Genomic DNA, 26,885 nt, shown 5'->3' on the forward strand with positions numbered 1-26,885 from the left:
TGGATATTTAAAATAATTAGTTCATTTACTTAATGATCAACTAAACTGATAGAAATTGATCATATTTTGGCTGTGTTGCACTGTCTTCAATTACAATTTTCCATTATAAAATTGATTTCTTGTTGTTGTTTCCCGATTACCACATCATATGAAAAATATGAAATGGTGACCCACACTAGAAAAACTTGGTGGCTTCTGTCTCTCATGTCCTCCTCAGGAAGGCAGATGATAGTTGGGCAGGTTAACTTTCCCAGGGAACCCTGGTCAACAGGGACAGGGCTCCTCCAGAGGTGATTCAGGGTATGACTGTAACTGGAGTATCCTCCGTTTGTCCTCAAACTTGTTTTTCTTTTCCACAAGTGCTTTCTTCCATTTACTCTTTTATTGTCAAACAGCTGGTAGCCCAATGACTTTGCATTGCAGCACTCAAGCTTGTGAGGAGAATGATTGCTAGTAGTAAGTAAAATACTAATTTGGCTTGGATTCCTGATAGCAGTCTTCACATCTAATTTTATTGCTTTGTTGTTTAAAATAATAGCATAAGACCTTTCCTTCCATAGTACCTTACCCAGCAGGGAAAATTGGTTGTGCATTGCTCAGTGTCATTCAGTTCCTCAAAGAAAATTCCAAATATTGAGCTATAGAAATGTCTTCACTTAACATTTACATGAATATGTTTGAGAGTATGTGTAAATAGTTGTGGTGGGTTTTTTTGTGGTTTGTGTTGTTGGTGGTTTTGTTGGTGGTGGTGGTGCTGGGTTTTTTTGTTTTGCTTTGTTTTGTTTGGTTTTTATTATTTACAAATATATTTCATGGTAAGACTCACTCAGGAGGCACATTTCTCTCTCTTACATGTGCCTCATGCTTCCACATCTACTGGAAGCACTGAAGAGTGCAAAAATTCAGGTCAGTCTCTTCTAGGGAAGAAATGAATTCATAAATGTTACTGCAGTTGGCTATGTAGAATATTGCCATTCAAGAAAATGTCGTCTCTGGAAAGTCAATGTCTAATATAGCTTCATCCTTTATTGAGAAGTCTGACACATGCCGAAAATAAAAGGAAGAGTGACACACAGAGAAATTAATGGCGTTATATTTAGGAACAGACATGTTGTAGAATATGGACATTTTGATGTGACTGAAGGGCTATTATATTCTGGAAAAGCCCATTCCTTTTCTTACCAACTAGAAAAAAGGTTTCTGTGGCTTGTTCTTCCCCATGCAACAGAAATCACCTCGTGCTTAAGAAGTCTGAAATGTAAACAGTTTTCTCATAATACATGCATTTTTTCATGACATTGGCATTAGACAGTATGGCTATGAAGCTTTTCTTTATGAGATGCCATTTTTGTTATTCTTAGGTTTCTAAGGTTGTTGGATGGTTTGTGGGTGGTTTTTTTTGGGGGGGGGGGTGGGTGGGTTTGGGGGGATTTTATGTTTGTTTTGGTTTGTGGGGTTTGATTGGTTGGTTGGTTGGTTGGTTGGTTTTTTGTGGAGGAGAGTGCTTGTGTTGTAACTTGAGCACAGATGTGGGACTTGAGCAGACAGTGACAGTTCAGAGGGAAGTCCTGGTGTTCTGTGATGATACAGTTTCTTTTGGCAGCTATTGCCACCCCATGGTTTTCCATAATGGATGAATGCTGTAGATCTTCAATGCGTTGCATTTTTCCAGAATACTCTCATAGGTCACAGAGAAGAAAATGAATATTCATTTTGTCTTACTCTCCCCCTCTCTATGTCACCTTTTCAGAAAAATTCCCTCCACAAAGTAAAGCAAGTGTGGCATGAGCAATGTTGCTTTGGTTTAGGATGGGTGAGTCCTTTCCACTGAATTTACAACTATGCAACTGAATATTAATTTTGGCTCCCGGGAATTTTCACTAACTGATTATATCTGCTTGGGCAGGATATATTTTGCATTTCTTTTAGGAACTTTGAAACATACATCTGGAGAGAGCTTTTGAAACCCATTTCTCAAAGCTGCTGCTGCTTTGGGAGCCTGTGTTTACATCATGGATACCACATACAGACAGAACTGGGTTAAAGCAATCTGGTCTAAGCACAGTGTCCTCTGACCGTTGCTTCCAGCAGAGCTTTACCCACCCAGTGCCAGCAAGTGCCCAGCTGAAGGTTCTGATGCGGAATGGGGATGCTTCAGCTACCGTTATTCCACTCATTACTTCATGTCAGGGAATACCCTTTGTGTGGAGAAAGACTTTTCTTTTGAGGAAGCAGCAAGAGGGATCACCTCTCATTTTGTGTATGTCTTCTCTGTGAGGATGGGAGCTGCTTTCCCTTTGACCAACCCAGCTGAAAGGAAGCATCAGTAAAATAGACTGTAGAAAATAACTCAGTTGGCTTGGAAGCAAAGACTTTGGCACAGGCATTGGTCTTCCTTATATGTTAATTGGTGACTTACGACTTCCATCCACCGTGTGGCCCTCAGCTTCCAACATACAAAGTGTACCGAGGACCAAGTGTACCCACTGCACTGTATCTGGCTTTTTTTATTTCCAGTTGACATGAAACTTGGATCCCCTCTCCTAGAACCCTCCCTCCCCGAGCCCCGGAGGCTGGGACTCCCCCGGCTCCTGCCCTGCCCTGTCCTAGCTCCGGATTTTCCCCGGAATTCGGGTCGCTCCTCGCCGCCGCTGTCACCCAGCACCGTGCGCATCCCCTGGCCCGCACAGCGAAGCTCCGTGATCCGGGTGCTGCATACACAAACCTGATAGGTGAAGGAGCCACTTCTGGGGAGGATGAGCAGCTTCTCTCCGCAGTCACCTGTAGCTAGGCGCTGCTGTGCCTGCGTTCCTCCGAAAAATAGCTGCTCTCAGCCCCGATCCCTTCCCGCGTGTTTTCCTTAAGTGAACTAAATTTACATGTAGCTGGGGCGGAGGTGGTGTTGCCTTTTTCGGAGAGATGTGGTATTTGTTTTTGCTGTCGCCTCCCTCCGCCCCAAAGGGCTGGGAATGGGGGGCTGTGGAGGGGTACGAAGGAACGGCTCCCCTGCCCCCGCCCCGGGGAGGAGCTTCAGCCCCAAATGAGGTGCGTTTTCACCTTCGGGCTTGCCTTCCCGAAGAGGCGCTGGGATTACGGCAGCACCGGTCCCCGAGGTGCCCCAACCCGCTGCCCATGGCTCTGCTTCCCGCCTGCGATGCTCGCCCGCAGCCCCACTGTGGAAAGGCGGCGTCTCCCTTGTAAGATGAAGGGAGCGGCATTTCCGAGCGGGCGGCGGGAGCCGCTTTTGCGCCTTTCGGAGTTAAGCATGGAGGGAGGTAAAACAGCTACCTGATCGCGGAAAAAAAAACCAAAAAACCAACAAACCAACAAACCCGACAACAAGTAGTTCTTTGCCTGGCAGAGAGGCAGACACAGCGGCTGGGAATCGGCGTCTGCCGCCACGCACAACCGGAGCCCGCCCGAGAAGCGGAGTCGCTTCCTCTCCTCTGGCAAAGGTAGCGGAGGGGCGGCGGGGCGCAAGAGGGGCTGGCGGGGGGCACCGCGGAGAAACCCCACGGCAGTCCCCGCGCTGGTTCCACCGGCTCTTCCCCGAGATGCACGCTTGTGTTCATGGTTTATTTGCGAAAGTAGCAAGCCGAGCTCCACACAAAAAGCTTTTCCAAGGGCGTGCCTGCTGCCTGAGCTTGCTGGAGAGCTTGGTATTTCTTCCCCAAAAGCAACCCCTCCCTCACAAAATAGAGGCGGGTGGGATGCGGGGGGGGGTGAAGGAGAGAGAAAAACCTCTAATCCTTCTTTTTTTTTCTCCTCGTTAAGCTGTTAAGATAATAAAAGATAGATGCCCATTAAATAATTAACCGCACACTTTCAATTCCATCAGCTCGGTTCACGCATCCCCGCGAGGGAGAAGGGGGTGGGGACGGTGGCGGATCCGTACGCGGGAGAAGCGGCAGTGCCATTTCGGTAGCCTGCTTTCGGGGAAGCGGGGAGAGAGCCCGGGGCGGGCAGGCGGCAGGGCCGGCGGTGGGTGCCCAGGGGCCGGGGGCTGGCGGCGGGGCGGGCCGGGCCGGGAGGGTGGCGAGATCACGGTGGGCGAACAGTGGGATGGAGGGGGCTTGGGCAGCCGGTGACGGCGGGGAATTGCCCCTCTTCCCCCCCCCTTCCTCCCCCTCCCGGTGATGCTTAAGGGGCTTCTCCTCGATTTCTCCTTTCTGATTGCGTTTAAGGCAGAAGCTCGTTCCCCGCGGACCTGCCCGCGACCGGCTGCCCGCCCTCCCAGCGACCGGTCGCCGCTGCCACCTCCCGCGCCGTCCCCAGTCATGTCCGACCCGGAGCGATGGGGAAGCTCGAGGACAACGAGAGGGTGATCCTCAACGTGGGAGGCACCCGGCACGAGACCTACCGCAGCACCCTGAAGACCCTGCCGGGGACCCGCCTGGCCCTGCTCGCTTGCGAGTCCCAGAGCGAGTCTCCGGGCGGCGAGGAGCCGCCGCCGCCGTCCCCCCGCAACCCGCCGCCGGCGGCGGGCGGCTGCCCGGAGCCCGGCAGCGGCTGTAGCACCCGAAGCAGCGGCGGCACCAGCGAGTTTTTCTTCGACCGGCACCCGGGGGTCTTCGCCTATGTGCTCAACTACTACCGCACCGGCAAGCTGCACTGCCCCGCCGACGTCTGCGGGCCGCTCTTCGAGGAGGAGCTGGCCTTCTGGGGCATCGACGAGACCGACGTGGAGCCCTGCTGCTGGATGACCTATCGCCAGCACCGCGACGCCGAGGAGGCCCTCGATATCTTCGAGGCGCCCGACCTACTGACTGGCGAGCCGCCCCCCGACGGCGACGATGATGACCTGGCCGCCAAGAGACTGGGCATCGAGGACGTGGGGGCGACCGTCGAGGGCAAAGGCGGACGCTGGCGGCGGCTGCAGCCCCGCGTCTGGGCACTCTTCGAGGATCCCTACTCCTCTCGGGCAGCCAGGGTAAGCGCCGCCGGACGGCGCTCCCGCCCGGGGCGGCTGGGGAAGCCGAGGGGCGGCCAGGGGTGCACACGCCACGGTCCCCTGCGTGGGCGACACGTGTATTGAGGAGAAGCTTGCCCCACTTGGGATGGGCGTGTGGAGGTGATGCTTTGATGGGCCACTGAGTGCGGGTGACATTGGCCCCCAGGGGCAGTGCAGCGTGTCCATTCTGCATCTGTAAGGGATGTCAGGCAGTGAGGGGGGCGCCACTGTGCCAGCATCTCCCCATGGGCTGACATGGGAGCTGTGCCCTGAGGAGCCTGCGAAGGATCCGCTCTTACGCCTCTGGTCTGGGTGGGGTGTGGAGGTGCATTCACTGGGGGAAACATCTGTGAATGTGGTGGGGGGAGGTGAGTAGGAACAACTCCAGAGTGCCCTCAACCTTTCCATCTGCATGGAGTCCATCATCCCTCTCCCAGCCATCAGAGGTCTTGGGTTTGGGTTGAGTTGCAGGAGAGTGACCTCAGCCTTTTTCCAGCTTTGCTGTGTCTGCGCTGGGAGGTGATCTGGGTTCAACAAAGTAAGTGTGACAGGGGGTCACCCTGTTTCTCCCTCTATTGATTTCTCAGGGTGACCCTGACTGACTCTGTGACTGAGGGTATGGGTACAAGGTGATAAATGATCATACTACATTTCCTTTCTTTAGACAGAGATTTTAACTTTTGGTATCAACTCCTTTCTAAGATGATTTGGATTTTAATTCCCTCTTTAGTTGCCTTTGAGATGTGGGCTTGCTTTTTAACCTAGCGCATTGGAGCAAACAAACAATTGTAATTCCTTTGAGAGAAATACACAGTGGTGCCTCGAATTTAACAACGAGAAAAGCAACTACCAGAAAATCCTCCCTGCAATACAAGAATAAGAACTTGTAATTGGAAATGTTTGATTATAAAATGGTAATAAGTGTTTTGCAGCTTATTTACCAGGATTCCCATGAAGTATTCAGAGCTAAGCCTCATCCTGTAGAAAGTGCATTTATGATGGGTGTCTTCTTCTGATCAGTTCCACTGATTTCACTGGCAATCTCATAGATGTGAATATAAGCGTGTGGCTAAGTGACTTCCTGAATTGAACGCTATGGCCTGATGCAGTTTCTGTGAAAGTTAGCAACTTCTCTGAGCACAGTGAGGTAAGTTAAGCAGGAAGTAACAGTCCTCATCATTATTACTGTCACTTGCTGAGCACCAGCATTGTTTATGTCTTTGAACATTGCCCACCGATATGTTTTCCCTTGACAGCTGGCTCCAGCTGATACTTGAAATACATTTTTAATAAAGGATCGGTTCTGAAGAAAAACTATCAGAAGTGTCTATCTTTGCTCATCAATGACACACCCACATTGCTGGCATCTTAGCTGTCTGAATCCTAAAGAAAATCCGGCTGTCAGTTACCTGAGAAAACAGTATTGCATGTGGTGATTGCCCTGCAGGTTGTCTTTCACTTACTGTTTCGTGGAAAGTTGCTGACAATGTCAAATCTGCTGCTTTTAGGATAGGGAATCTTTCCACTCAACTTTTCTGGAGAACTGAGGAGTACGGACTAAATGTTAAATGGAAGATACCAGGAGAAATAGGAAGGTAGACATGCTGATTACAATTGTGCCCTGGAGTTGTAGCTGTCACTTCTGTCTTCAGTCCACTTCGGTTCACTCTTTGTCAGAGCCTGTAGGCACTTACTTTCCAAATTTTACACCTTTACTAGACCTTCTGAATTGTCAGTGGGTCTTGTAAAGTTATTTCAAGATTGCAAAATGAATGCCGCAATTAATGATAGAGTAGAAAATTGTGACATGGCAATATTAATCTCTTAGAAGGTAAGGTATTTACCTTTTTATAACTTAAAAACTGGTTTTACACATTATATTCTGATTTCAACCCCAGGCAGCAAGATTAAGGCAGCATCAGAGCTGTAACAACAGCATCTAAATCAGTGTTTTCATTTTCTTTGAGGCTACTACTTTGTACCTTGATCTTTCAGGTAGGGAGACAACTTTGAGAATTGCTGGCAGGTTTTGAGGCATTAAGTAAATTTGTTTTTAAGGACCAGAATGCACTTAGTAAGCACTTAAACACAGTAATTTAAGGTGTTGGTAACCTTAGTTTGGAACTGAGACATTACTGTCAATTCAACATTTTGCCACATCTGAAACAAAGACACTATTTTCTGAGTATTCTGGCAAATGCCCTTTTGTTTTGTGTCAGCTGAAGTGATGAGTAATTCTAAAAACATCTAAGTGAAATTGTGCCCTTACTGAAATCAAGATGAAACTCTGTGAACATCAATCTTTGCCTCATAGTGTTAGCTACTGACTCATGCGCCACTTAAATTATGATGAGGCTGCTTAGTGGTAAACTTTCTTAATAACTGTGGTAATTATTTTTCTAGTATTACTGCCTGATTTAACTTCAGCAATGTCTTTTCTTGGAAGCATGATGATGATAAAAATGGGATATTTTCTATTAATGAAATGGTACTTAATATTTGTGAATTTTCTTTATCCTAAACTGTGATCTCTAAAAATAGAAATTTATAGAAATTCAAATATAAGTTGCCATGGTAACCTATTGGGGGATAGTGCACACACAAGATTATTCTAGCAAGACCATCCAGTGATGTTATATAACTAGTGGAACTAGTTTGTTGACAAGAAGGTTTACTTTATTTGAGATTCTAAAAAAAATTCAATTTTTAGTGTATGCAGTTTGATGTCAGTGACATCTCCTAAACATATGTTGTTTTTTTTTTTTGTAACTATAAAATGTAATCCATGTACATACACTTACTTCAAGACCTGCAACACTTTTCTTTGTTTCTCAAGTTCCGGAGTTGCATCTGAATATTATTTCTGTGTTCATTTTATTGTTTTGGATTTCATAGACTGTGAAATGAAAAAGTACAGTGCTACTCCTTTCACTCCAGGCTTAATAGAATAGTCATTCACAAACTGCTATTTGATAGAATGTTATTATCTAGATATAGAAAGCTCCTGGTATATAATACTGTCATAGGAGTGGAAGTGTTGGGCAACTACATCTTTCTGAGCATTGCTTTAAGCATCTCTGAAACAGACCCCTGATTCTTAAATGAATCAAGCATGTGTATTCTGCAATCTACTACTTAATACCTGTAAATGATTTTGGTATCCTTAGATGGCTTATAAATGCAAAGCACTCATTATGATTTAGTAAAGTGCAAAGATTTGTCTAAATAGTGCAAGAGGCATAACTGAGCACTGAGTTTAAAAGAGTGTCTGCAGATGCTCAGCAGGACCTAGAATGTCAGTGATAGTCTTGGATATAATATTTCAAATTAATTAAGCTTTTAAGGCCTTTTACTTTTGAATAATAGTTGAAACATGATGCTGTTCATAGAAGTGATTAGTATTTGTCATTGATTTTTCCTAAGGATTATGGATTGCTCACATACTTAGTGCAGGAACTCAAAAATGTCCGTGGGATTCACAAAGTTCATCGCTATATATCCTTCACTTTCTGAGAAGAGTGTAAATCTGTGACAGAGAAGGGCACAGCGGCTGTGACATTGGGTGGCTCAGCAGTGTGGGAGCCGGTGTGGCCCAGGGCACTCGAGCAGGCGCTGCCTGTGACACCCCTGCCATCCTCAGCAGCTGGAGGCAGGTCACACTCTGTTGCACAGTCTTTATCTACAGGAAAGGTCATGATAACTTGTTTTACAAGGGAAGGATAAAAAGTAATTAGCAAGTATTGGTTTGTTGTGAGAAGTCACTGAAATGCAAACAAAACCACAAAAGCCTTGCAGTCTCGGCATTGAGATACTTACGCCTTGCAAGTGTTCTTAAAAATACTGATCTACTGCCACTTCATTGTGACATGAAGAGCTGGACTTGAGCAGTGAGCGGTATTGTTGGCTGGAAATAAGAAATTCCCATCTACTGCTTTATGTGAAGTTATGTTGTTGGAGACTCAGTGTCCCGTAACATCTATATCAGCTTTAAACATTCAGTGGTGTTGGTTGCAGGAAAAATCAGCTGAGATGAGTGCGACGGGAGAAAATACGATTTTATAGATCCCCTTGAAAGGGCAAAGCTACAGAAATTGTATTGGAGAACATTCTTATAAAAGATAACTTATGTTTTTATTTGGTGGCTTGCTTATGTTTTCTCCAGGTACCTAGATACCTGCTGTGTGCTATGGTGAATATCTGGAGTAGGTTGTATTTTTAGGGCTTTGGCTGTTCATGATGCAAGACAATTTTTATTTTCGGTGGAAACAACGCTGCTGGGATAGTCCAAGATATCACGAATAGAGTTGTGAAGATATGTTAATCTCAGAGTTTATGTTTATAGATAAATAGTGAATTACAAATTTTATTTGCTTTCTTAACAAATAGAAAGGCCCTTTAATTTTTAAGTTGAAATCTTTATTCTCTGTCTTTTATTCAACACGGAAAGTATGTTTACTTTAGATCTTCCCATTTAGTAATTTTTGAGTTGTGCTGGCATCTTCCATCTCAAAATGATACTAAGAAAACAGTAAAGGTTAATAAACAAACTGCAAAGAGGTTATTCCTTTTACTGTGTTGGTAATCAAAGTGCTGAATTTGATTTTAAGTGGGAAAAGAGTCCATTAGATTAAATTGGTCATTATACTTGAAGCATTTAGCCTGTGGGAGCTGTCATTTTTAAAGAAACAACAAGATTTGTTCCTGATGTCAAAAATCATATTGCATCACTGTTAGAGATATATATGCACTCTGTAGCTTCATGTATACATGGGCTGACTAAATCACATTGTAAGTAATTGTTATTAATTTACTTCTGGCATGCTGGTTTTCACAAGACTTAATTGGAAACTGTAGCTTAGTACGTGATGTAATCAATATAAACTAGCTTGATCTACCTTAAACATAGATGCTCTCTGATGGTACTGACATATCGGTGAGGTAAAATCATCAAGATTTCTGCCTCCCGAACTTCTGCCTTTTCCTCTACAGCTGTTCTGCCTGATGCTGCTAGTGTTTCCATGGAAACAAGCCAGCTCTTGGCTTCCTCTTCCCATTAAAAACAGCCTTCTTGCTGTCACTTGCTCATCTGGGAAAGGCATTTTGTCACGGCTCTGACATAAATGCCACAGAGATGATCCGTCCTGTCGTTTCAGAAATAGATGCTGTTACGTATGTGCATGTGCACACAGCCAGGTTCGTCTTCCAACTACTCCAAAATAATTTGGTTAATGGACTTAGGCTGAATTTGCTTTGGTATAACTGGAAGTGGAAATTTGCTGAACACGCACCGCCCAAGAAGATAACGGTCTGAGGAGTTTTTTTTTGGTTGAGAAATCTGGCAGATCTTGTTCCCTTCATTTATGTAGTTAATACACAATGTACTATCTGCCATTTTTGTTTACAGTGGTAAAATTCTTAAATGGTTTACTTTGGGTATGAGAACCTACCTTCAAACTGGCTAGGATGGTGATGGCAGGAATAGTTCCCAACTTCTGGTGACTGTTGCATAGGTTTCAATGCCATTGTCACTTGATGCAGTCAGGATATGAAAAAAAGTGATGTAAGAAAACTGGTATCTTCGAGGTCCCTGTATTCTTAAAGTGTTTGGTACTTAGTCCAAGGTAAATGTATCAATCGATACCCTGCGAAGAAGTCAGTATTTTTGTTTGTTTTGGTAAATTTGTGTTGAGTCATAACCAAAGAAGTTCAGAACTCAGACTAATCCCGAATCCTTGATTCATTCCCTTCACTGTAGGAACTTCAAAATATTTTAAGGGAAGTTTGTGTAAAACTTGCTTGTCCTTTTCTCCCTCAGTGGACACTGGCAGAAAGTGACTGTTCTCTTCCTATGAAGTTACAATTGGGGTAGAAGGATCAGAGAAGAAGAAAGACATCCTATATAAATTTTTAATATTTTAATAATCTCTTATGAGGTGCTGTCCAGTAGTTTTCAGATGGAAAAAACAAGTGCTTCTTTTTATGAAGTTCTGTTTCAGTGCTCTTAACTTCTCCAGGGACTACTCCTGCTCATCCTGTGATTTAGATTCTTGGCTCATCTTGGGCAAACACTGTTTCTTTCAGCCACAAACAGATTTTATTTATTTATTTATTTATTTATTTTTGTGAATAAAGTAAATAGGAAAATAAAATCTAGATATGGTAATATCTGGAATATCAGACTATAGGTTATCATTTTGCTTAGTGTATTTCTTATAATGATATGGTTCCTTTACATACACTCATTCTTTCACAAGCACACATACTTTCCAGTATAAATTAGTAGTTATATAGGAATAAAAATTAGTTTTTGGTGCAATACTAAGGAAAGCCGTTCAAGAATTTTATGTGGAGAGAAATCAAGGAAGCTATGTTCACTCCTACTTATGTGTGCAGTTATCCCCAAAGACCCTTTCTCCTGGTGCAAAGGCAGAAGCATGAAGATATTTTGCACATCAGAAATAATTTCAAGTGGTGAACACAATATACAATTGTGGAAATGTGTATAGACATATTAATATAAACTTATTATTGGCAATATTTATCAGCATGATAAAAGGGGTTCTAGTTGTAGTGAAGACCTGGTACATTTTCTCCTCTATCCTGACATACACATGTATACATTTATATAACTAAATGGTAATTTTGTCCGAGAGAGCTGTAGAAGTAACTGTAGAGAATGAACATGAAATCACACCTATTTTTCTTAGTTCTACAAAAATGTTCAATTTACATCTTTGTTGGTACTTTATGATGACTAAAGCACTTTTGAAGGAAAAAACTCCACTTCCATCTGTTAATCAGTAGTGTTAAAAATAGAATGCCATCCAATCACATACAACACAATTTCTTGTGATTTGCTTTACAGAATTTTTGACTGAAGTGGTGACTTGAAGCTTAAAATACAAATGATGCAATTATATATTGTAATTATGTGTTGTTTCCCCCCGGCTCCCCACCTTTAAGTTGAAAATTCTGAGATGTTGCTGTGGTTTTGGTCTTTTTACCAGCAGGTTAGGTATTACAATGGTGTAATAATTCAGTCCTTTCTTGTTACAGACAGTCTTTTGTAGTTTCTTAGTATTTCTAGGTGAACCTTAGATAATGGGTCTTTGATATGCTCCTGCAAAATGCTGTAAACGGGGAAAAATCTCTTACCCCAGTGCTGAACAATGTGGTAAGTTCATTAACGTGCATTAAATTTACCATACAATAGAATCTAGTTTTATTTATGAAATAAGAATAGTTTCTTAAGTGTTTACATTTTCATTATGTATAGCATGCAAAATTATTATTTTTTTTTAACTGTGCCTAGTCTTTGAAAAATGGGAAATATCCCTTGAAATTTATGTGTTTGGTTTTTATAATTTGTAGAGTGCTACCTGTATAGCGGTAATCTTCTCTTTAACTGTTTAATCCTTATCCTAAGAGAAATAATTCTCCTTTAGGAATGAGTCCCACCACACTAAAATGCTTGCTCACTTTGATAAAAGCACAAGGCTGCTCCAACACTAGGGATCTGATAGCACGTGGGATTTTAGAACAATGGAAATCAAATGCTGAAACTCAATTAATGGCCGAGAAAATTCTTTTTCAGTGAACTGCATGACGTTCAGTAGAAGGAAAAAGAGGACTGCAGAACAGTGCCGTGAAATGCTGTGTACACCTTGTTGCACTAATGAGGAGCGCAGGCTGAGCTCCTGATGGAGTTGCAGGGTGACCAGGTTGGGGGCTGCTTCGGCACTGACAGTGCTTAACCATCCCCAACATCACCTTGCTGGTGGGTGCTCCTAAGCGGAGGGAAGAGTTATGTCTTCTAATCATATTTCTATTGGCCTATGTAATTTCTCAGATCATAAACATTCACAAAATATATTAGGCTTTTATATGCTGTCTACTGTAAGATTAGAGGGTAATCAAGCGTGTAGTAATTAGTATTTTATATAAACAATAGGATTTTTTTGTTTTGTTTTACACTAGTGGTAAAAATTATTACAGGACAATGTAAAAGATATTTTTAAAGTGTGCAACCACGTGGGTATAAACTTTCTTTAGTTCTTAGACAATACCAAAGGAGATGCCCACCTTTTAGTCCTTATTTTTACATAAGGTATTCAAAAATTCTCTGTACTTTTCAAGCAAGCTGTCTATTTCGTCTTCTTCATTGCCATTCGTATGGGTAAAGAACTAGTAAGTGCCAATTATTTTTAATAGCTGCTTTCAGGAGTATCTTAATTTCCATAGGATAATGATTGTTAGGAACTGAAAAAGTCAACTTAGATGTTTTTTATATCATGCCAAGTGTTACGCAGTTTTTATTTTTGTTTGTTTGTGTGTGTTTTTGGTGGTGTTGTTTTTGTTTGTTTGTTTGTTTGTTTGTTTTCTGACAGTAATTTTGCAGTATTTTAAGTTTAATCCAGATATGGTTTAGAGAAGAATATTATTTGTCTTCATGGTTTAGAGAAGAATATTATTTGTCTTCTTGGTTTAGAGAAGAATATTATTTGTCTTCTTGGTTTCTGATCACATTTGGGAAAGTTGTTTTCTTTCACTTTCAATTCTAGGTCTGATATCTATCTTCAGTTTTCCATTTGAATTTTAGGATATTATTAATGTGTAAGCACATCTGAATTTCATCTTGAATATTCTTACATTAGTCTGGGAAATTATTTAAACAAATTACAAAAAAAAAGTCACCAGGAACTGAGTTTTGGATCTCTACAGTTTCTTGAGGAGGAGAAGCAGAGAGGGAGGTGTTGAGCTCTTCTTCCTGGTATCCTGTGACAGGGTACACGGGGATGGTTCGAAGAGTTGCTAGGAGAGGTTTAGACATTAAGAAGCATCTCATTACCTAGAGGGTGGTCAAACACTGAAACAGGCTTCCTAGTGTTGTGGTTGATGCCTGAAGCCTGTCTGTGTTTAAGAGACATTTGGACAATGCCCTTAATAACATCCTTCAACATTTATTCAGCCCTGAATTGCTCAGGTAGTTGGACTAGATGATCATTGTAGATCCTTTCCCACTGAAATGGTCCTGTTCTGTTCTAAATAAATACATAGGTCCTGGTCTTCCAACCTTCTTTTCCCATACAACAGAAAATGAAGTTCTTTTACTGAATAATTATAGTGTTTCATATTTTCATAGTTTAAAAAAGAAAGTGTGTGTAGTAAATGGCATATAATAAATGACATCCACAGGTATTTTTTTGAGTAGAAATCAAGAGATGTAGGATTTTGGTGCAGGTATTGAACATCAGCTCTGCTGTATAATTCATTTTCTGCTCATTATCTGGTAATACTTTATAATAAAAAAAAATGATTTAAGCACCTTAGGCATCTCCATCCTTTGGCCAGTAAATTTTATTACTGGCTGTATTTGAGACTATTTGAATACGGTTTTGAATTTGAGGGCTGAGAGTTTTGTAGCAGTCTGGAGTTACTTTCCTGTTTGCCTAGGTGATATACCTGTGCCACTTGGAGAAAGAAATGGTCATTTTTGTCATTTGTCTCCAAAGCATGCATGTGAAGTTGATGTTGCAGTGATCCATGAATGGTCAACAAAAACAGTTTGATGCATTGCAGCTATAGGGTCTCCTTGGTTAGTCATTGCATATGTTCAATTGGTGCCTTGATAGCAGAACAAATGAGCTGGGGGAATTAAAAAGGAGAAAGTATTTGATAAATGGGAAAATTATGTCTTGGTGAAAAATGAACCATTATGTATTGAAGCAAAGAATGTTTTTTCTTATTTTGGTTTATCACATTATATCCAGGCAAACCTTATAACTGGCAAAGGCATTTTGTGTTGCATGTGTGGGGTTTTTTTGAGAGATGTTCATTGCTTTAAGGATGAAAGAAGTTGGTTTTCTTTAAACGGAAGATTTATCTACTTACATTTTTGCTGCTATTGTCACTTCCTTAATCTTAAAGTGAGAAGGGAGCTTTAATCTTCTCAAAATGACTTCTCTAATGACTCAGTTTATCACATTATGGAATTGGCTACTGTAGGTAGGTACAATCTTGCAGCTGGTCTTCGCCTCAATCCAGGAGCTGTGACAGCTTCAAGTGTCTCCCAAAACTATCTCAGGGGGCTGTCTGAGTTGGTACTTGCTTATGTTTCCTCACTCTTCAGCCCTACTGCGTGGCATTTGGTATCTTGCATGGTCACTGAGCCAATGACTGGCTATTCTAATACTTCTGAATCAGTGCCCTTTCCAATATTTTTATAATACAATTAACCATTCTGCTATGGCTTGAAGTACAATGATATCTATAGATACCTCTCTACTGTTAATTCTATGTTTTGTAGGTGTGTTAGCAGCTTTTCTTTGAAAGTGTGATGGCATGCATCACTTATTGAAATGAAAACCCAGCAAAATTTCAATGATTTTGTATTCTCAAAAAGCTAAAGACATTTAAATTTGGTATTTGGTAGCAGAAATGTGCCCATTAGTCTCTGGAGAAGTGCAGATGTAGTTCACGTTGAATTTGTATTTCATTGGAGCAACCTACTTTGCATTGCAATCCTGACAGATTCATGAGATGAAGGCAATCCTCTTTGAAATAATGTCTACTTTTGTTCAAATAACAACAGCTAACTTTCTAAAACAGTGTGAGGAAAATTATTAAAACCTTGTGCTGCTACATTTTGTGTACTCCTTGGAGATATAGATCAGGAGGTGTGTATTAGTAATTATAATCAACAAACATCTTATTTTACTTGTTTACTAGCAGTGCAATTTTAAATTAACAAGGTAATTGTTACAGTTCCTAATCATACATACGTCCAGAAACCCAAGGCTTGTCTCTGGGTGGGAAAGTCTTGGCAATAGTGAAGGCTAAAGAAAAATGCATGACCTAAATTTTTCATTGCAACTCTACTGCTCAGACAAGTATAGTGTCACAACCGTGTGAACTGCAGGAACAGGGGTGAGAGGTGAGTCTGAGATGAGAGAGAACTTTTGTGGTCCCCTTGTTTTCAAAGTTCACGTGGCCTTATTATCCATATACATAAATATAGATGCAAGCATTTTTTGTGTGAATATATATATGCATATATGTTTATACACACACACATATAAATTTCTAAACAAAAGCATGTATTGATATTCCTAACCTTGAATCATGACAGTAAGGACTTTTTTTTTTAATGAAGAAGGCTGCATCCCAGATCTAATGGCTTAATTCAGTGTTCCTGTGGTGGTTTTGTTTGTTTGTTTGTTTGTTTTTTAAATTCAGCTCCTTGCTGTTCAAGTAGACTTTTGTGGACTGTAGAAATATCTTGCTTTGTTAGGTTATGATAGATCAATCATACTGGATATACTTATATATTACTGTATTGGTTTACAGTATTTAGTTAATCATGCTTGATGATAGAGCTAGCATTCCATTCTTTATAAATGTTATTTCACTAAAAATGAGAAACACCTGAAGCAGTCATGTAATTAAAGAAATCTTGTTTTTTGTGAATGGATATCTTATGGGTGACTCTCAGGGCCAACTAAACTTTTTCCTGCACTTGGCATATTACAAAATCTCCCTTGAGTGCAGATTTGTTCCTATCAGAAAGTTCTGAACTCATGTTACAGCTTTTTCTCGCTGAAGGTTTTGGATCTCTCTGTCTAAATGAGCCCCTTATTTTCATAGTCCTGTAGAGATTTAATAGTTTCCAAAATCTCTGTCCTTTGGTCTAACTTTGTTATAAATGGCCAGTTGGTTCAGAGTTCTTAGGTGAGGGATCGGTAAGCCAAGAAGAACAAACCAAACCAAGGTGAAGTTTAAAGTTGCCTTTCACTTGGAAGTCCTGACATCTTAGAACACATTTTCTCAAGGAAACACTTAAATTTACACTTGTTACATCAGGAAGCATAACAGGAGAAGGAACAAGCAAAGAAACAGAGCAGAAGAGAAGAACAAGCAAAGGCTGAAGGCCTGTTGTGATTGGGAGAGGGTTTGACTGATGTAAGGAAATCCTTCCATACTCGAGAGCTCTGTCTTTTGTGCAATGAATACTAAATCAAGATGGGAATGATTTTACAGTATTCTGTGCAACCTCTACTGCATTATGACACTTATTTGTTCCAAAGCAAACCAATATTTTGTGGCATCCATTTTATGGAAAGCACCTAAAAATATAAACAAGGGGACTATTATGTCTATGATTTTATTTCAAATATCCTAATACAAGTAATTCCATTGCATTTTGTTTTGTTTTTGTTGTAATACAAGTAATTATATGTTTATATTGTTTTTATAGAGTTACACAGAATGATTTAAAAACCTATAGAAACTTAAAGTTCTTCTGGTAGATTATCTAGAATTGTGTTGGAACCCTACTGATCTTTACATCATAAAAACGTTCCTTATATTATTTTATAAGATGACACTTTTAAGAAAATCATGTCTCCCAGGGATGCATCTTTCCCTTCTTCAGCTTTTGGTAATGTGGTATATTAAACACAATTGGATTTCGCAATCATTTTAATCGGGTCATGTTGATAACACATAACATGATTTTTCATCTTTGAAGTGTTGCAACTTCTTTTATTATTCATTCCTCTGTTTTTTTTTCATCTAGTTGTTTTTTTGGAAGGAAAGGAGGGTAAGTTCAAGCTGAGTTCATACATCTGTGCTTCTTGTGAGGAATACCGGATAAAGACAAGCACAAAACCATAAAACCAACATTTAAATGGCAAACGCAAAAAGTCACAGGGAAAGCTGTGAATGGTGTAGGGATGGTGTTACAATGAACTCATTTGGTCAGGCTAGGAGGGACATGGAGTGAAGAGGACTCAGTGACTAAAGTGTTAGCAGGGAATTCTGGAGATCCAGGTTTATGTCTTCACTAGGCTGTGACATCTTTTGTGGTTCACCACAACACTGTGGTTCAACCCATCTGCAAACTGGGAAGGTAAAAACGTTCTCTTATCTTAGTGTTCCAGCACCTAAAGGGGGCCTACAAGAAAGCCAGAGATGGACTTTTACAAAGACATGTAGTGATAGGACAAGGGGAAATGGCTTTAAACTCAAAAAGGGTAGATTTAGAATAGATATAAGGAAGAAATTCTTCACTATGAGGATGGTGAGGCACTGGAATAGGCTGCCCAGAGGAGCTGTGGATGCCCCGTCCCTGGAAGTGTTCAATGCCAGGCTGGATGGAACTTTGAACAACCTAGTCTAGTGGAAGGTGTCCCAGCCCATGGCTGGGGGGTTGGAACCAGATGATCTTTAAGGTCTCTTCCAAAATCATTCTTCGAAAATTTTAAAAAAAAAAAAAAAGCAAAACAACAAACCCTTAAAAAATTTTGCAGTGGTCAAACAATGCAGTGAAAAAAAAGGGGGGAATTGTATTTTAGCTGGTGACTGTTAAATATAGTGCAAAGGAGAGCTTAGGTACTTTTTAAAGCAGGTTGGGGATTATTTGCTGGTTTCTCTGACAAAAGATTTAAGCATTTGTGATCATGTGATCATCCCATGGTCCTTTTTTCCTTTTTTTTTTTTTTTTTTCCCTCTCCTTCATTCATTGGATCTGTGGTGGGAGTAAACTTGGACTGTGTAGTCATTTGGATATATGCAGTAATGAGCATGAGAGGAAATACTCATAACATATTGATACTTTAAAATTTATTTATTTATTTATTTATTTTCAGAGCAGAGTCAGAAGACTGTATTCAGATAAGGAGGCATATATCCCACACTTGAACAATATGGGAAAAAAAACCCCAGACCTTTGAATTCGTTAGGAAAACTTTTTTCCATTTTGTAAACAGACTGAGGTAGGGTCTACACGGGAGGAGGTTGTTCAGTCAAGTTAGTAAAAATTGCTTTGTAGGACCTAAACACAAGGAGACTGAATTAAGGTGGGCTTTGGCACAAATACCGTATCTAAAAGGTTTTCCTCCAAAAGTTACTGTTATCATTTCTGAAATAAAAGGTTTCTAGAATTTAATACACCTGAAACAATGTAATTCTTCATCTTTCTTACAGATTGCTGAATGTTTGCGAAGACGTTTGGCATTTGGCCTGTGCAGTTAAATTCTGGCACAACAGAGTAGAAAGTCCTAAAATGAGAAATATTGGTCAATCTTTACTGTTGGCTCAGCTACCAACTTGATTGCAGTATATTAGAAAGATTATTAAGTGTTTTCAATGATCTCATGCTGATTCTGGGTTGTGTTCTGGAGCTGCTTTTGAAGTGTAGATTGATGCTGAGCCTTAACCCCCAGCTATGGGGGGAATGGTTGACCTTGCAGGCTGTAATTTTAGGAGATACATTTTATCAAACGTTGAAAAAAAAAAAAAGCAAGATCTCAGAGGAATGCCCAGTGTGAACAATGCTTATGGTAGCACTCAATTTTGTATTTCAGGTGCATTTGCACTGGTTAGTGAGAGCTAGTTGCTATTCTTTGCTGCTTATTAATACATTAATTAGTTGTGCTCAACTATATAGATGACCAGTATTGGGTAAGCACGCAGCAGTGTTGTAATTGAGTTACTGTAAATTGCACTAAGAGATTTTTCCAAAGGAATAGGTAGTACCTGTTCCTTAATCTAAAAGAATATTAATCTTTGTGTCTGCTTCATGTCATCTGCTTCTCATATACAAGAACTCTAGCTGTGAGATGTCTCTATAGAGATGACTTAATTTCTACCTATATAGGTGAATATATTTTCATGAGTAAGATGTTTTACAGGTTATTGTGAAACAAAGCCAAACATTTTGCTAACTTGATCAGAAACCTGAATTATTCTGTAAGGTGGAAGCCATGGAGAACAAGAGCCTTACCATTAAAATTGCCGAAGTGTTTTGAAGATCTGTTTTTACAGATGCCTGAAGGCACCAACAATATTATTTTGATTTTTCTCTCTTCCCCCACAAACACCCCTTCCTAGTTCAGCATTGCATTACTTTTAAATATCAGGGAAACTATACTGAATATTGCGGGAAATTAATTAATAGTTTAACTGCTGTTTTTCTGTGCTGGAAGAAAACCATCTAGCTGTGTCTGGCCAAGATCTGCGGGTGTCCTTGAACCACGTGATGATGTTGGCTGTATTAATTCCAAAAAATGGCAGCTGACAAGTGTTAACTCTGTTGTGATTGTGGACAGGCAAGGAATTTCTTCATTCAGTTAATTACTTTGGAATGAGGTGCAGGATAAACAAGTGAGCTCAGTTTCTTTTTCTACCTGAAATGAGCATTGCCTATAGCCTGGACAGGAGAAAGCTGCCTTTTCAGGATTTCTTCTGAGCCTTTTGAGATTCAAAAAATTCTTCTCTGTGTTGTTATGAGCTGCACAAGGCAGGACTGGATTTCAGTATGATTCCTTACATGGAGTCATGTCCGATCTTGAAGCAATATACAAGATTTTATTAATGAAGAAAGAGTTTTTTGTATTCCTAGTGGTAATTGCAAATTAGTGGCATGGGTGACTAGTTTGGCCCTGAAAAAGCTGTGAGCTGGTAGCCATGATAAAGAACTGCAGTGCTTTTTAAACTGAATTTGGCACTAGGTATTAAGAGGTCCCCTTTCATTGCTGTGATATTTCTTAGAGTGAAAACCCTAATATCTTAAAATATTTTCAAAATGTATCAAGCTAAATACCTTTTTTTTTTTTTAAAGATGATTTGCGTTCATAGTATTTTTCTTTCAAATCAATGGTATTTGTGCTTAAAAGAAGGACACCGTACTCCCTGCATTAGTCTGGCAATCTCCGAATCAGGAAAGGATTTCTTAGAATATGTAGGGAATCCTTGACAAACTGAGGACTGTCAAATTGGTAAGCCAAGTGTGCTAGAGGATTTGAGTGCTCCTATAAATAGGAAATCAATCTGAGAAAAATACATTAAGACACTGAGGAGGGAGGGTCTTAAAGGAAAAACATAATCAGGAAACGCTGAAGAAAAACGATACATTTGAAATGGCAATTAAATAAAAAGAAAGTCCAAAGGAGAGAAAAGACTTGTTGGGGAGGGTATTTTTGTTTGAAGATCACAAAGTAAGTAAGGGTCAGGAAATTAGAGGCCTTACATGTAGGTTTTGTTGGTTATAGTTGCTTCTGGATTTGTTTTATTCTACTGCCTGGGGAAGAAAAAAATACATGTTAACAGTTTTGTAAGGTGAAAATATTTGCATTTATCATGGTCCTTGGGAATTCTTCAGCTGATTAGAATGAAGAATTGTTGAGGGGAAGGGAAAGGAGAAGGACAGAGAAGGCTCAATCTTCATTTGTACAGAGCTATAGTCATCTTAAGCATAATTATCCACTTGGTTCTTTAATTTTGAAAAGCAACATATAAAATCTTACCATTTACCACAAATCTCTCTGAAGCTGTAACCAAATGACAAAAAATCAATGTACGTCTGTAAGCCTGAGAATGTGATCCTGTACATGCATTTGGTTTTTCTTTTTCAAGAGTCAGTATCTCAAACTCTTGACACTGCTTGTGCCTAACCTCTCTTCAAGAAGTGGTGCTTGTTCTGCAATATTTGTAGCTTTTTAGATAGGTGAATTTGAAGTTAAATGGCTGGAAAAATGTGACATATATGGCACTGAGGTGTACCTTTGTTATACAAAACAGAGTTAAGTATATACATATATGTATCAATGTTACGGTGACTTTTAAGCAAACTAAACACTTTTTTTTTTTCTTTTTTTTTTTTTTCAGTTCATAGGAAAGTGACAACCAAGTCATATTAAAGAGAAGAGATTGCTAAGATAAATGTTTAATATTCAAAATTCAGGAAAGCCTCTGAGTAACAAAGTGATTTTTTTCCTTTATTTCTAGCTCATTAGCTTTTTATGAAATAGCCTTGAGTAAAATTATCCTAATGGAGAGTGTACTATATATTCCGAACTGATATATTCAAATCAAGACTTTTTCTTCATCTTAAAACCTTCTTTAGGGCTGTTGTTGGAAAAACACTGGTACTGCAACAGCAAGAATGAATCCTAATAAGGCTTTCAGGAACCTTAAATACTAGGTGATGATTCTACATTTTAAAATAAAGAGAATATTTTAAAGTTATTGAAGGCTAAGAGAAATAGGTGAGCTGTAGTCCATTGTCGGATAATCTTCTGCAAAAGTTACATTTATGTGATATCAGATAGTAGTGGTTTCTGTTCTTTTGGAAGAGAACCACAGAATGTAGTGTCAAGAATGGTTGATGTCTTACTCTGCAGAGAGAAACTGAAGACAACTATAAATGATGGGGAGGAACTTTTTAAAGAATATATCAATTTTTTCTACATTTTCCAGTGCAGGGATTCCCCCTCTTTTAGTAGAGGGAAATATGAATTAGAAGCTTAGCAAACATGCTTCCTAAGCCCTTATTTCTCTTTTGTTCTTATTTCATTTTTTTCTTCAGTCAAAAGATAAAGTCTAGAAGAAACCGTTCAACAAACCCCTCTTTCTATTTTTTTTTTTTTTTTTCTCTGTAGAATGGAAAGGACTAATTTTTCTGTCAGACATTGTCTATAACACAGACATGTGATGACCTCTGGAGTCCTAAGCTAGAGCTAATTCCTGGTTTTCAGTGTCTTAAAAGCTATCCAAAGCTTTGGAGTAGAGTTCTTTTTATTAGACCACTTTTTGTGATAAATTTCTGTGAAGGCAATAAAATGTTTTTGTGATATGTAGTGCTTACAATTTATAATGTATTTTTATGTACCCAGAATGGAAGACTAGGTAGTTTACTTCATCATTCACTTAACGTGCCTCTAGTTTTGATACTGGTTAAAGAAGTCATGAACGTAAGTAAACTAGAACTGGAAATCCTTTGCTTGGCTGTAGGAGTCTTACATTATTTTCAAGGGGAATTTCACAGTGAACTCTTTCTTCTAAGGGTTAATAGCATAAAAAAAGTGGCATCATTGTCCTTGACTGTTTTCTGTCTTTAAAGATAGGGCTTGTTCAGCCTTGAGAAGAGAAGGCTTAGGGGAGACATCATTGTCCTGTTCCAGTATTTAAAGGGTGGCTACAGAGAAGGTGGAGACCCCCTTTTTACAAGGAGTCACCTGGAAAACATGAGGGGTAATGGGTACAAGTTACTCCTGGGGAGATTCCAATTGGACACAAAAGGGAAATTTTTCACTATGAAAACAATCAGCCATTGGGATAATCTCCACAGGGAAGTGGTGGATTCCCCAACATCGGACACTTTAAAATTCAGCTGGACAAGAACCTGGGCCATTTTGTCTGGACTGTGGTCTTGCCAAGAAAGGTTGGACCAGATGATCCCTGTGGTCCCTTCCAACCTGGTATTCTATGACTCAGGGTTAATGGTATTAGCTAATGTTAGTTTGAAATGAAGAATGAGAGACAAAAATGATCAGAAGTGACTTGAAATAAAATACTGTATTGCTTCACCTCTTGGATACATTATTATTACTGGGTTTAGGAGACTTGTTTTGTATCCATTCAAATAAGAAGACTCAGAAAGGCAGAGGAAGAGCAGTAAAAATTGAAAATGAAATTTAGATATTTGTGGTACCTCTTTTCTGAATTATAAATGGTGGAAATTAAAGTGTCAGACAGTCTTGATAGACTGCTTTGTTTGCCTTCATAATCAGACCACTTTATGAAAAGTGAAATTATTTTGGAACAAACAGGAAGAAATGGAACAACCAAATATATGAAAATCGGTATATGTGAATGTTGATTTTATGATACCTTTCATCAGAGGTTCACTTTGGAATGCCTTATTGATACCTGTGTAGAAAGAAAAACTGTGCCTAGATGTGCACAGTCAGACAATGCTAGATCTGCACTAAATTTAGGGGTTTATTTATTTATTTATTTATTTAATTCAAGTGTATGAATCATCATCATCTTTATTTCATAAATTTATTATTTTTTGGAGCAAACTAACTTTCTTTTGTCTTTTCCCTATTTTTCTAATTAACTTGTCTTTCCTCTTTATGTTTTTCCTATTTATTCTTTCTTATTACTTGGAGGACCATCTCAATTTAATTAATCCATTGCTCTTCTGTAGAAAAATTCATCAGCAAGGCTCCATTCCATAAGTGTGGGTCTTTATATCTGTAGAGCTAGTGGTATATCTTATGAGCTTAGATATCTCATCCTGCAAAACAGAATAGGAGGACAGAGTCTGTACTCGTTTTTTCCCCTTTTAGTAGGTAATGTTAAAAAAATCCACCAAACCTCTATAGACTCACAGATCAGCATTGTTAAATATAATGGGCAACATTCTTCTGTTTTCAAACACAGTCAGACTTATACATGTAAAACTTCTGGGACAACTGTCCCTACATTTTTGTCCTATCTGCAGATCCATTATATTACATGTGTGTACATAGGTATGTATTGTAACACATACATATATACATACACATGTATGTGTTACAATATCCTCTACACAATTTCTGCTTGAAAAATTCTCAGATGTTTTGGTATATGATTTTTCAGGTAGACCACCAGGAGGTGCAATTCAGAGTACCTAAATTTAGGAATCTAAGTTCGTCATCTTCTTAATAGTTAGAGATATAGGCTTAGATGATTAAAAGTAGTGAAGAGAGATAAATACATTTGGACAGAGTAAATCCCCTTCTGTGTTTTATGTATAATTCTGCCATATATGTGAGTGAAACAGGCACTTTTGTTCTCTATTTCATTGTGACACATTTGTTTTCATGTAAGCTGTAGTACAGATAAATAAGCAATGTGAAAAGTAGAAAAAGAATGAATCATAGTTGTGGCCTAAATACAGAATTGTCACTGACTTAACTAAATTGTTTGCTAAAGCCGATTTGCCTAAATCAGTGTAGCAAGCTTGTATGACTGTGGTTCAATCAGGTAAAGAGTGCCCAGTGCTCATTTAGCTTAGTTTGGCTTCCAAACCAATTTTCCTATACTTAACAGAATGCACCAGAGGCTAGCTCCAATGTAAATAAGTCAATTTGCAAAACAGCTTAGCTAAATTGGTGCAATTTCTGTGTGATTTCTGTATAGGCCACTTGTGATATTAAGGTGTTCAGACTCTCGTGACCTGTTCTAGGAAACCACTGCTGTATGCCTAAAGCTATCAGTTTTGCTCCAGAATGACTGATATGTCTAAAATATGCTTGCTTTCAATATACAATGCTTTTCTTTGAAATTAAAGTGTTTGAGTGAAATCAGATTGAACTGAGACTCGACTACTCAGATACTTGCTTCCAAACCACTCGCTCCCTGTGTTTAGTACTTTTCTGCTCCTACTTCTGGCCTTGGTCTCTTTCAGCTCTAGATCCTGTATAAGGACAGACTCTTGTTTCCATACGTACACACATATTTCACTTGTGCATTTTTTGGATTGCATGGCAGGAGTCCTGGTATCAGTTAGGGGCTTCCCTAGTTGTTATTGCAATAGAGATAGTAATGAGTTCCCAAAGCAACTTGCTGTCACATTTGTGACCTCATTAATAGAGAGCTTGATATTTTACTTTTTTTAAAAAATTTTTTTTAGGAAGTCAGTGAAATAATCTTAATTCCATTCTAGCATGTCTTATTATTGTCAATGGGAAAGAACTGTGACAGCTGCCAACATACTTTATTGCAATTTATAACATCACATAACCAGCAAGGGATATTTTTTTCATTCTTTACATTTGTGCTGAATTTCCTCCTTGGTTGCCATGCACCTCAAACAAACAACAGAACTATTGCATGCTTGTGGAACATACTGTGGCTGCAGGAACCCTGTTGAGGCCGTGCTGTAAATCTGTTAATTCAACATTAGTGATTTCTATTCTCCCCAGCACACCCCAGTTTCTGCCCTTCCAAGCTGGGGAGCAGAGGCTGGGTTGACTGCACTGCATGGGAGGATAAATGTAAGGCTAAGATGTGCTCAGAGAAATTCTTGTGCTAAATGGTGGTCTTGTGTTTTTGTGGTAGGTTGCATGCAGAAGGATCAAAGGGTGAAGTCTGTTTGTCCTCTGCTGTGTGAGGCAGTGAGAGCAGTGCCCAAGGCGCTGGCATGGGCAGCTGCCTGGATAAACCTGTGGAGGTCCATGCAGGTGCAGTGTTTTTATCTTTCAGGCCTCATTTGGTGATAGAATACAAGACACATCAGAACATCAGCAACGTTAAAAGCTGTTTTTCTACATGAAGCAATAGATGGCAATCACAATCAAAATGGAGGCCAGCATATTTTCATTTTAAGAGGTGTGTAAACAGTTTCTGTTAGGTGGGAAATTAAAACACAGGCTCAGCAGGAAGCCTCAGATGAGGCTGCAGCTGGCATCCACCTGCTCAGAAATGCTCCACTGATGTTCAAGTAGAAAGCATGATGTGCCTGTGCAGCATCACGGTAGCTCTGTTTAGTCTGTTTTTACTTTTTGAAGCTGGACAAATCCCATAACTGTAAATCTAGTTTTTCTGTTTTAATTTTTGATAGGAGAATAAACTATTTGGACTGAATTTTGGCTGTTGTCATCTTCATTAAATGTCTCCTCTCTGTGATACATGTCCCTATTCATTTTGAGGGAATGAATGCAGGACTCTGTTGAGTGGGGTAGAAGGTTATATGTTGCAACTTTTATAGAATTTACTCAGTCTGTGTCTGGCTACGGAACAGAAACACCAACCTTTTTCAAGATATTTTTGTCATTGTAGATAATAGACCCGTACTTTCTTGGGGGAGAAATACTTTCATACCTGATATATTGCATCTAAATGCAGAAATTACAGTAAAAGACATCTATTAGAATTGTACAATTAGCACCCTGAATTAGGGAACATTAAAATTCAGCATTTAGTTGTAACATCATCCTTATGTATGTATTTCAGATGCAAGATCATAGTTCTGCATGACACTGTTCTCCTAGTCAATGAGGGCTGTTGCTGCCTCCACAGTTTGTACACCAAACTCCATTGCATTATATAGACATGCTGGTAGATAGTTATTAGTTTATGATGTCCTTATATTCCTTGAAAATCT

The 26,885-nt window shown here is 39.7% G+C and overlaps 1 protein-coding gene across 7 annotated transcripts in view; it reads left to right on the forward strand.

Annotated features, from left to right (window-relative positions):
- Nucleotides 1-4,294: 4,294 nt before the first annotated feature.
- Nucleotides 4,295-26,885, forward strand: part of KCNC2 (potassium voltage-gated channel subfamily C member 2) — a gene marked incomplete at both ends in the record, with an annotated part of 101,939 nt that continues 79,348 nt past the window's right edge. For all 7 annotated transcript variants that reach the window (XM_080347868.1, XM_080347870.1, XM_080347872.1 and 4 more), the window contains one exon: nt 4,295-4,930. In XM_080347868.1, the coding sequence (XP_080203994.1) occupies nt 4,295-4,930 (636 nt within the window). The remainder of the gene's footprint in view (nt 4,931-26,885) is intronic.

The sequence above is a fragment of the Nesoenas mayeri genome (genome assembly GCF_963082525.1).
Source record: "Nesoenas mayeri genome assembly, chromosome: 1".
Classification (NCBI taxonomy): Eukaryota; Metazoa; Chordata; class Aves; order Columbiformes; family Columbidae; genus Nesoenas; species Nesoenas mayeri.